Source organism: Actinia tenebrosa, unplaced genomic scaffold, assembly GCF_029948245.1.
Source record: "Actinia tenebrosa isolate PJP-AT-01 unplaced genomic scaffold, QUT_ActTen_1.0 PGA_scaffold3__52_contigs__length_22856419, whole genome shotgun sequence".
In the NCBI taxonomy this organism is placed as follows: Eukaryota; Metazoa; Cnidaria; class Anthozoa; order Actiniaria; family Actiniidae; genus Actinia; species Actinia tenebrosa.
In genome coordinates, this window is record NW_028292580.1 from 19,720,562 (window position 1) to 19,732,872 (window position 12,311).

The 12,311-nt window shown below is 37.6% G+C and overlaps 2 protein-coding genes across 2 annotated transcripts; one reads left to right on the forward strand and one right to left on the reverse strand.

Annotated features, from left to right (window-relative positions):
* Window positions 1-2,613: 2,613 nt before the first annotated feature.
* LOC148908837 (uncharacterized) lies at window positions 2,614-8,365 on the reverse strand. The gene is made up of 3 exons (XM_089035246.1): window positions 7,896-8,365; window positions 6,433-6,850; window positions 2,614-2,647 (listed from the first exon to the last, which is right to left on the reverse strand). The coding sequence occupies exons 1-3, from the start codon at window positions 8,329-8,331 to the stop codon at window positions 2,614-2,616; spliced, it is 888 nt and encodes a 295-aa protein (XP_088891372.1). The 5' UTR covers window positions 8,332-8,365.
* Window positions 8,366-8,501: 136 nt separating this feature from the next.
* Window positions 8,502-10,776, forward strand: LOC148908838 (uncharacterized). Its single transcript, XM_089036122.1, has 5 exons — window positions 8,502-9,184; window positions 9,546-9,619; window positions 9,723-9,814; window positions 10,150-10,259; window positions 10,347-10,776. Exons 1-5 carry the CDS (start codon window positions 8,804-8,806, stop codon window positions 10,725-10,727), a joined length of 1,038 nt encoding a protein of 345 aa, XP_088892248.1. The 5' UTR covers window positions 8,502-8,803; the 3' UTR covers window positions 10,728-10,776.
* Window positions 10,777-12,311: the final 1,535 nt, after the last annotated feature.

Sequence of the window (12,311 nt, forward strand, 5' to 3'; positions counted from 1 at the left end):
CTAACGATGCGTAATTGTTCAGAATGCTCGATATAGGGTCAACTGAAACTAAGTAGGTACTTGGCATGATGAACAAGAAATAAAATCTTGGAGAGCAACACTTTATCATATTGGATTAATACAATATATAGGTATTAAATTTTATCTTAGTGCATGATCTGTCCTTATGATGAAAAGACACGAAGTGCGACATATCTTGAATATGTGATTAGAAATGGGCCGGCAAAGATAATGCAGGTCTTCCCCATATACTCAGATTGGATATTGTTCAACTTTGAGTATTTTGGCAGTATTTCTTGCCAAACATATTATTTATAATGTTGTTACTTGGTGCCTTTTTATGTTTCGTTCATTTGAGAGTCAGCACTGACAGAATCTACGCGGCAGCCCACAAAATACTTCGTTTATCTTGACAACTTTTACTCAGTAGGAGCCCATATTTTAATTTATCGCCTCTGGCAAAATAGACCCGAAATCTTCGTCCGACTTGTTGTATATCCACGAAGGAGCATATTTTGGCCTTTAGTTTACGATAAAGAACGTATTTATTAGATTTACTGGATATCCATTACCCCGAAAATTGATGATTTGAAAGACGAAGCAACAGATAACAATCAACAATGTTTGTCTTTTGAATTACGGTTTGTACGAGGTTTATTAATTCATTGAATTGTACTTTTGTCTCATTGTAAACAATAGCATAGCTTAAGCTTCTCGTGAAGACCAAACAGTTTGAACCCATAGTTATTTCTTGGCTTCGCGACTTCGTCGAGTTTAAGTTCTTATCTTTCACTTGGAGTTCTTACGGGCGGTCAGTTTTGTAAGTGATGTAATTATCGTCAACTCATTTACAGCTAAGATCAAACAGATAAAACATTCAAATCAAATTCTTGTACTGACTCAAAATACATCTCAGACGAAGAGAACACCAAGGTCATTTTACTTAGCCACATTTAATATACACAATTGAAGGAAAATGTTAAAAGCGGTTATACAGTTGAGATGAGAAGACAAGTTGGGAGACGATTTCCGAAGTCATGGCTCCATACATTAATCTTTCATTTTCGCTTTTATTTAACTCTTTCGTGATCAACAATATTGATGGCTTTTCTTCATTCCTTTACATTGTTGATGACGAGCATCGATAATAGCATGTATTGAAGGTTTAAACTGAGCCAAATGACCTTCAACTGAGTTAATTTGTAGCCGACATTTTCTCGCGATCAAATAACAATCAACTCGAAAAGTATTTAAAAACTTCAAAACATAAGAATGAAAAATCGTACAAAAACTTCTTTTTAGTATCTATGTTATTTTATTCGACGCTTGAAATATTTATAAGACAAAAGTGTTGGCAATGATAATAAGTCGAATCTGTAGATTGCTGCTTGGTTAGAAAAATAAAGAAGAAGCTTACTCAAGGGAATGCGACATAGTCGTGAACCGGAGAAGACTTGCGCGGGGTGCCCCGACAGGATGTCATTTAATTTGTCGGTGGAAAACCCTTGCCACTAATCCTATTTTGGTTCCCCCCTCAAAATTACCACCAACTCATAATCCATACTCAATAATGGTCAGGTTGTCGTGTAGTCTATAAATAAGCAAATAAAATAGCTAAAAAATCCTCGAAAGAGTTTCGTTATAGGATTAAAATCGTATGTGGGTCGTTCAGGAAGTGGCTGGCTATAGAACAGTAGGATCAATTCAGTTAGGATTCCTTTGGCCATTAATCCCCACGTTTACTGACCAGCGCGGTATATCACGTACTTGTTAGTACAAAGAAGACTTTTTTGGAGAATTGATTGTATATATTATATATCATCGGACAGTGGTGCCCTTAGTCTCCGTCCCCCACAGCCGTTGTAAGTGTCATACCATTGCGGGGGAGACTATGTAACCCCTAACAAAATGCTCCACTCTTTGTCAGATACAGAAAAGAAAAAAAAAGATCCAAATTGAAGTCGAATAGAATTCATTAGTTTTCAATTTAATCTGTAACCAGTTAGCCGTGCCCTGGCTTTGACTAGCCCAGAGGTTGTTTGAGTTGTCTGGGGGAAATCGAGGACCTCTCCTCTAATTCATGGTAGAGATAACCCAACTAAAGTTTGAACTGGATTTGATAAGCTCTGACATGGAAAACAAAACACAAGCCAACTTAAAGTAAAGATTACATAGCAGCACGTACGTTTCCTTGCCGTTACTTTAATACAATACCGACAAAAAACATTTTTTTAACCATTACGCAGGCCACAAAAGTAGCCATAGTTCAAGATGTCCTGTTATTTTTGGCTTCACTGAACTGATCAAATTCCTGCAGGAAACCAAAACCTAGACAATTTGGGCTGTGTTGAGTGGTTGCGTGCCGGCGTATGAAAACGGGCTGCAATTACTCGAACTGACAATTGTATACAAGTTTATATTTGCACGGTGCATCGTCATGGTTAGTATCCCTCGCATCCGTTTTTAGTATGCGAGGGAGACTACGTCATGGTAGGTTCATTGATGTTGTCATCCATATGCTCGCCATATTAGAAAAAGAGTAACAGAAAGAGCAAGAGTATCAAATGTTCTTCTCAAAAACCTGTCGCCAACTTTCCTTATATGTAGCACGGCTCATCCATTGATATCAGTGCGTTTTCGCGAATTCCTAAAAGCGCAAAATTAATTTCAAAAGGGAAAAATGACCAATTCTTGGCATTTTCTTGGCAGCCCCCATCTTCTCCAAACAAAATTCCTCGTCTTCTTTGCAGCGATCGACGTTAAGTGTCGGTTTCATGTCTTCCTTACCTATTACACACATATATATTACGACTGTGATTCATTGAAACTATCCTTAAGCCAATCCTTCTTAAATTAAGTGATTTAACCTTTCGTTTACACTACCAAGCTTAGGTAGTCACATAATTTAAGCGCACCAGAAAGTGGCTAATGTACAGACATATTTACATAATATTTGAAATTTATATATGAAGATGAATGATGCTAAGCGACTTTTACCTGGAGACTGTGTGCAGCGGCGCACGCTAAATGAAAATTTGTAGTTGAAACTGAAAGAGTACTAGTTCAACGGTAAAAACTTGTCTCTAAACGGTACGCATTGCACCCAATTTTTGAATTACGATTTTGGTCAATTAAGTCACGGAACCGATCGGTCCGAGCGCTCATTTCTGAAATGGTTCGCATCTTTCTGGACCAACGAGGCCCGAAACATTTTTAAGAACTGGCACTCGACGAAATAATGGATTTGGTCATCATATGTCCGCTTGGCAAATGTTGGGCAAATATGGTGCTCTATATTTGCCCATACATTTGCCTATGCAGGCAAAGGTCGGGGTAAATTTCTAATAAATTTGCCATTGCTTTGCCATACATCTGAACACATGGGTAAATATGTTATATATTTGCCCTTAGTTTAGACGCATTTACCCAGTGGGGATATATGATAACCGTTTTTGCCCTATATTTGCCCTATTGTCAAATGAAGGGCACATATGAAATCAACTTTGCACTAGGCTTTGCCCCATATTTACCTGGGGAGCAAATACAATACCCCAAACTGAGTATATCCGATGTGAGGTTTCCGTTTCAATTTATTGCAATCAAAACTTTTCAAAACAAATCAATAATTTTTCAACTGAATTATGATGGATGTTGGCTTGTTTTTACGACTTACGAGGGGGGAGTGCATGCAGGTCCATCTCAGTCATATGTGTCAATTTTTTCTCCTAACGCATGACATCAATGTTGCGACCACATTAATTCAATCATTGTTTTGCTTTGATGTCATGAAAGTGAGGTTATATGCGTTGATACACACAGGAAAAAACGCGGACGATGTATTTTTAATATGCGTAAGTCGTACATGCGTTTTTTCCAGTGACAATAAGAAAACTCATTAACCCATTAACCTCAGCTGCATTTCAAACCGCTAACATCTGTAATATTATTTGAAGCATCAATTTTGTTTAGTCTAAACATATGAATTCATCTTTTTTATTGGCAATATATGCAATTTCATTCATAATTATTTTAATTCATCTAATTTTAAACTCATCAAAGAATTCATTCAATTTTCATTTTGACTATCTAGTTACTGATGCACAGTTCAAACAGTTTATTTTTGATAGCTTTGAATATTTTTCCTGGATGATACTTTACTGTCATCTCCATCATCCGTACAATTTACGTAGTAAAGGACAAACAATTAATACTCTTTCTTTGTCAATAACATCGTAAGCAGCAACAAACTGGCTGTGTATCCTTTGTATGGGAATGAATGTAGAGGGCCCTTCCATTTCAAACAAGTTTCTGCACCAAATTTCATGTGGTCTGCCAATCCTGTGTCTTTCTGGATGTCGCTGATACCATCGAACCTTTGCCATACACAATGATTCCTGCTTGCCATCAATTATAATGGTTTGTTTAAGAAAGAAATCGACAACACCGGGGCGCAAGTCAAATGAATCGGTCTCAATACTGCCACTATATTGGCCACACCAACTTGCAAGAATGAAGGAAGAACGTTCCAGTCTAGAGTCAGAGGACCCTAGCTTTGTCCCCGAATATCCAATGGTACTAATTCTCTCAAACGTATCGGTAACACATTCAATGACCGAGTGTTGAGGTAAAATTGTTTCATAAGCTTTAAAGAGATATTCTGTATAGTCATCATCAAGAACATCAATGGATCGAGGTGAAAAACATGAGTATGCATTCATATTGCTCCACTCTAAGCAACGTAGTACTTGACCAACTGAAAGATTAAGTGTTGATGGTATTGATGGGATGCTTTCGCCAAGTGTTCCTACTTGTTGTGCCTCCTGAAGAAGTTGAAATACTGGTTGGAAAGTTTCTCGAAATCTCTCTGGTAAAGGGATATCTCTTAGTTCATGCTTTTGGAGAAATTTTCTCATGATTTGTATTTCAACAGATCTATTGTTAGTTCGAAACGCTCCTAAAATCCCATTGAAACGTTCGAAGCTGAAAAGCCAAAATGAATATACAGGCCCGTAATCTAAAATACATTGTTTGAGGTGCAGGTGTAGATGCATGTTTGGCGTAACACGTTCCTTTCCATATCGTTTTTCAAACGATTTACAAAATTCCACTAGGTAATCATGTCCTTCTTGTAGCTCTTCAGTTGTAATAAGTGGAGAGCAAAGGTGAAAGCAGGACAATACGAATAACCTCCACAGCTCCAAATCATCTGTTGGAACGATATTCCAAATGCAGAATACAGAATACAAGAGAGTCCATGTTTTCCACTGATCAGCAGTAAATCCTCCAAACGATGTTGATATCTTTTTCGGGAGACGCCCAATAAATGATGGTGCTTTGACGTCATCTACCTTTTCCTGGATTTTATTCAAATTTTCTTTAGAAATAATTGGCGTTTCAGCATTTAGCCATACATTTTTCATTAAATGTTTTGCTGTCCCTAAAAACAAATTGTGCATAGGATCAACAACATGGTAACGAGTACAATCGAAGTAAGGCAACTGTAAGAGTTCAGAATATCTTGTTCCAGTGGAAGTTTCAATTTGGTTTCGTTCATCAGCGGTTGTTGCATTGAGTATTTTCTGAGCCTCTCTTCGGTGCTCTTCATTTGTCCTTGGTGTATCGTCATCTTCGAAACCTGAAAAATCCATGCTACTAAAATCTCCGGGGAAAAATCTTGTGCACTTTGAGCACCCTCGGTGAGCAGTACATCCTAAGAAACCGCAAACTTTTCTTAGTGCAGGAATGTCACAAGCAATACAAAGGAGGGCAGCTCGAAAACATCTTGCTGTTCTACTCCCATGAGGCCGAACTTGGATGCCTTCGTGCCACAATAAGTTCAATTCGGCTACAAGTGGTTGTAAGTACGTATTGATATTCAATTTGGACTCGTGTGGACCAGGTATTACCCCAACTATTATTACGTTTTCCTCTTTGTACCTTTCTTTTCTCGGAAGATTTAGGAGGACCATATATATGACTCCAACGCTATAGACACTGTGCTTAAAAGGCTGAAACCAGTCAACATTCAGCATAAAAGCATAATTATTAGGCTGGGCAAGGAAAGGAGTGCCGTTAAAATATTGCCAATCTTTCCACACTTGGCCATCGTAAATATCAACTAAAATATCGTCCGGTACATTCCGATTTCTCCAAATCTCACATTTTTGTACAAAGTCTGGTCGCTTAATAAAGTGAGTTAGAGTGTCTCTGATGCTTTTATAACAATAAACTTTATGTGGGTACAATTTCGTCTGTCCATTTTTCAAACGAATTTCCTTAAGCAATTCCGCTCCACAAGGTGTGCGGCGAAACAATTGACGGTGATTCGGAAAAGCAATGTGAGAACATGGTTTAGCAATGACACGCCCGAATCTTGTTGTTATGCAGTCTTGAAAACGGTATAGGGTGTCGCATTTCGGACAAACAACATACTTTGAATGTTTATCTTTAAAAGAAAGATAATTTTTCAAGAGTTTGAAGGAGCTCGGGAAAACCAATACTGCGGTTGGGAAAATGATTGGCGAAAGCTCACACAAAACCTGAAAAATCGCTTTAAAAAAGGCGAGGAGAATATCAATGCCTCGGTCTGGTACAGAAAAGTATGCAGACCAAAAGCACACAAACAAGGCAATCCAGTTAATAAGGGTCACTCGGGAACTTGCTTCGACGGCAACGCTTATTTCTGCACTAGATTGTTCAAAATCTCTTTCTACGTCTTCGATATCAATATCCCAAGTTTCAACCAATCTCCTTCTTTCATTTCCTCTTATCTCTTCATGGTCAGATTCACTGTCCAACTTGTCATCCCAAAACACTTGATCTTCTTCCTCAAAGTCATTTATTCCGTCTCCTTTAAACATAAGCAAATACGATGTATTTTATTCATTCGGCATTGTATAACTGCAACATAGTATAAGATAAAGTCTGAAACCATTATAATACTAGAAAAAAAAAATGTCAGTAAAAAAAACCTCATGGGCTAAGGGACCGGTCATTATTTAAGTTGGGGGGGGGGGGGGGGGGGAGAAAAAATTGGGGGGGGGGGGGGGCCTGAAATTTTTGCTAGTGAAAGTCTTGAAATTTAAAAATGACTTTTAGGGAAAATTTTTAAATTTTTTACTACAATCCATGGGGGGTTTTCGATAAACTTGGATGCCTTCAAAGGGGGGGCCTTGAAATTTTTTTGCGTCACTGACAATTTCTCCTCCACCCCCCCCCCCCCTACCTCCAACTTAAATAAGTACCGGTCCCTAAATGTATAATTTTGACCCAAATTTTGCTCTGAAAATAAATGATTTCCATTGAAAATAAAATATAAATTTCTAAGTCAGCAAAACAACAATTTATAATTCGTGAAAGAAAAATGATAAATCGAAAATAAAAAACCCAAGAGACATATTAAATAAATTACTTATAATTGTATTTCTCTAACTTGACAAACATGTTTTGCCGGATACCATGCTATCTCAGGATGACCACAGTCATGAATTGATTTGGAGACGAAAATGTACAGCAATATCCATTTGAACATAGTAAATTCTTTTTGGCGTTTTAAATGAGTTATCTCTAGCTATGATTTTATAAACTCTTTGAATGAACCTTTCTGAATGAACACTGAGGTTTTAATGGCAACCATAAGCCGATTACTTAATAATGCACCCTTCTTAAAAGTAACGGTGAAAACGAGGCTAAGATAGAAATAGAAAAGAATCATTTGTACCTCTAACTTAATCTCGCTTCAATAACACTAATGCTTGGTAGTAAATCCAATAGGGGAGCTAGATCATGTGCAAATCAGCCGCTTGTTAAAGATTCAGTCTTTTATCTATGCAGTTTGACTTTATCATTTAAAGATTATATAATCTAATCATCAAATAAACGTATAACATCAATACCTTTTTGTGAAGTAGCTGGTAAGAATTCGTCACTTGATGGTTGGTTTGTATTTGGCACATCAGAGGAGTCTTGATCAGTTTGGTCCAAAACGTTTATCTCGCTGTAGTCATTAGAAGAAGTGTCGTTCTGGCCGTCAATCTCGTGAGTGAAAATACTATCATTTGAGTCTTCGTCGTCATTCCGCTGTAATTGCCATTGATTTGTTAAAGGATCATAAAATTCTTCTTTGTGACGGCAAAATACTCTGTAATGTAAATCTTCGTTACAATGAAAGCAATGATAACGCTTTGACATCGCAGAAGACATTTTGTTTTCCAGAACTATATAATTAAAAAGACGTTGTGTATCATTGGGATAATTACTCAAAATCCAAGCATTTTGAATGGCTAACAGCCATATTCCAGCGTAATAAAGTTCCACGTCCATCAACCACATGCCATTGGACAAAAGCACGCCGGATCTTTATTACCGCGCCCTTTTCCTTAGAGCTGTCACTGTTGGCGGCAGATAATGGTACGATGGTTTTAGAGCTAGAAGCTAATCAAGTTTATTGCAATGATATTTCGTGAATCTAGGCTTTAGAAAAAATTTCATAACTTTATAAAATGGAGCAAATAGCTTTAAGATAATAGATATATTACTTAACATGAATCCTGGATACAACTTCAGCATTTTTATAAGACAGTTATTCCTTTTTTTATTATTAGACTTCATTATATGAACGTATATGTCATCACAAGTCACGTGATACGCCGTGATAGATAGGGGGTAGATTTGTTCGGTGGATGTGCTTATTCGTTCATTCGCCTTTTGGTCACAAACAGGTAACAAACTCTGTCGGTCATCTAGTTTCTCGCACATTCTATATCTTTGCTTATAAATTGCGTTCATTCGTCGCGATCAAAAAATGGGAAGAACATCTACACCTTTACCAGGACGCCCAATGCCAATCCATTCTGTTACTGCAACTACCAGTACAAGCAGTACGAGTAGACATACTGAAAATGGCGCCAATTCTCAAAGGCTTAATATACTTATTCCCTCTGTCCCTGGTGGTAACGAGGATGTGCTAAGAGAACACAGAAATCGCCTATTGCAAGCAACAAGCGAGAATGAGAACGTTGACCCCGACAGCGAAAAAGAAGAAATTTCTTCAAATTTCGAAACGATTGTAAAACAGTTTAAAGAACTGCAAGAACAAAACCGCCAAATACTAGCCGCCTTAAAAGAAAGCCAGCAGAACAAGGACAACAGCAAGACCAAGATTACTGTCTCAAAGGCTGTTGCAGTAAGTAAAGTGGCAATATTTAAAAAAGCAAGCTATTTTTATTGATAATTTTACTGGGAATTCTTGGCGCGAAGAGTAGTTGGTATAATTATGCAGCGGTATAATTTATGCAATGCTAAAATTGGCGGGAAACCCGCCATGGCAGTGGTTAATGCTACCAAACTTTATTATTGATTTCCAATAACAAGACACTGAATGATAATGATAATTTCCTTTTTTGTAAAGGAATTGATTTGATTTCGATTTTTTTCCCAATATTATACAATCACAGCCATAAAAATAATGAAAACATTATTACTATGTCTAAGAATAACTTAAGGTACATCTTATGATTTTAATGAATTATATTATGTTATTACAGTCTGAAGTACGCTTGGTAGCAAAGAAATTACGGGACAGGGAAGAAAACCCTCTTATATGGGATTTTACTAAAGCGTAAGTATAAAAATTTAATAAAAATGATCTTGTATGAATCATCCATAGTTTCTTTCCATATTAAGTTTCCACTTACCACTCAAATATGGCATTTCCTAATTAGTTTCAGAGATGACGTCAACGAACAGATTAATAACGCAATAAGGGATAGAGTTCTGAATGTTCATAAGGATGTCTCTGCCGTCGAGTTAGAAGGTATTTATGTATTTTATATTACGAAGTGCGAAAGGCCTTATGCACCTATCAAAGTTAACCCGGGGGGGAGGGGTGAGGACAAAGGGTGGTGGTGGTCGGGGGGGGGGGGGGGGGGAGGGGGTAACGAAATCCTTTTAGAAATATTCAAATGCCGAAGGGAGGGGAAGCAGTTTGAAATAAAATAACACGGAAAAGAAAAAAAAAAACAAAAAAAAAACAAAACAAAACAAAGCAAAAACAAATGGATGCTAAAGGAGTAATTGTCGGCCAAATGCCAAAATTTCTAACAAATTTTGTCTCAAGTTTTAATATATGGGTACTTGATATAATTTCAGCTGCCCTTAAAAGTCACTTTCTGACGAGAAGAAAGAGAAACAAAAGAGAGCGTTCAGGGGCCCTTGGAAGGCATCAAAAGATGCAGCGGAAAACACAAAGAAAACAAAATGTAAGTAAACTGAATTTGCAACGATTATGACTTTGTTTAATAAGAAACTTTGACTGACGGTGTTTTTTTTTTTCTTTTTTCTTTTAGCTCCTAAAATCCAGATCCAAGGCAGCGGACTTGTCAACCTCGCTATCACCAGGGGACAAAGAGAAAGTCAAGGCAATTATGAAACTGGAGTATATGTCATCAGAGGAGTCGATGTCAGAGGCGGATGACCAGGCTGATGACGATACAGCGGACAGTGGCTCTGATAACGAAGGGGGCCCTACTAAGCAGAGTAAAGTTTTAATAAAACACCCTCTGCCATGGAGAAGCCCCCTAGCTAATCAGTTCATGGAAAGCATGGACCGAAAGGCAAAAAGGAGGCTGTCAGAGCGCAGTCTCACCATGCTTTTGAAGCGGAAAATCGGGGAGCCGTCAAGACGCCCAAGGCCATCTGGAGGTCCCGAATGGGCATTGAGAGCCTAAAGGTTTTTATCAAATCAAGGGCACTGGGACACCGAACGTGGTTGGGGTTTCTACGAGTTTTATAAATTAAATCTTGTGTCACTGTTCCTCCGTTCCTTTGGCCTGATTTCTAGGGTTTTCGTTCTTCTTTCGATTACTTGAACGTTATACTCGTTTACTTGAAGAAATCCAAAGGTCAAACGGTATAGCAGCGGCTATTTAAGCCTATTGACCTTTGGATTTCTTCAAGTAAACAAGTATAATGTTCAAATAATCGAAAGAAGAAGGAAAACCCTAGAAATCAGGCCAAAGGAACGGAGGAACAGTGACACAAGATTTAATTCATAAAACTCGTAGAAACCCAACCACGTTCGGTGTCCTTAATTAAGTTTTTGCAGTTATAAATGAAGTGTACTACTACAGAATATCTAAAAAGAATCGTACATAAGCCACAGATCGATTGACAACTAAATATATTATGATCTCCTTTCACAAATTCTGTCACAAGATGAAACAAACACCTATAATTAATTTACAGAACTAGCATTTTCAATTAGTTGTAGTTAACAAATTGTTCATAGTTAATCAGTCGTCAAGAAAAGGAAATTCACAATAAAAATGTTTCAGTATGATTTATGTCTTTTTTCCTGCTTCTTAGTATAGGTTAGCTATGTTTAAAGTATGAGGTGGTTGTCACGACATATATCGTTTCTATTTTTTTTGGCCTGCCATAAGTGACAATAGCTGAAGACTGATAATATAGTTAAATTTAGCAAATATGATGAGCATAATTCAACTGAGCAAATATGGCTAAGACGCGCTGGTACATCTAAGGCATTAAGGGGGCATTAATCACATATACGGTCAGAGCATATCGCATGGTATATGTAAGGCATAAATCACATATACGGCCTGGAAAAATACAGGGTATATGTAAGGCATTAATCACATATACGACCTGGGCAAAGACAGGGTATACGTAAGGCATTAATCACATATACGGCCTGGGCAAACACAGGTTATATGTAAGGCATAAATCACATATACGACCTTGGAAAATACAGGGTATATGTAAGGCATAAATCACATATACGGCCTGGGCAAAGACAGGGTATATGTAAGGCATAAATCACATATACGGCCTGGGCAAAGACAGGGTATATGTAAGGCATAAATCACATATACGGCCTGGGAAAATACAGGGTATATGTAAGGCATTAATCACAAATACGGCCTGGGCAAAGACAGGGTAAATGTAAGGCATTAATCACATATACGGCCTGGGAAAATACAGGGTATATGTAAGGCATGAATCACATATACGGCCTGGGGAAACACAGGGTATACGTAAGACATAAAACACATATACGGGCTGGGCAAATACGTGCACATATCAAATGAGCATTCACATTTACTACCGGGTAAATGTATGGATGATATGATATCTGCTATATATTTGCCGTTTGGGATTTTACTGGGCCATACGGACTTTGCCATCTGTGCCCATGGGATAAATGTGTAGGTACATATCATATACAGTCATTGGGCAAATATTGTCTACTATTAGTCAAATATGATATTTGCCCATATATTTGTCTATATGTT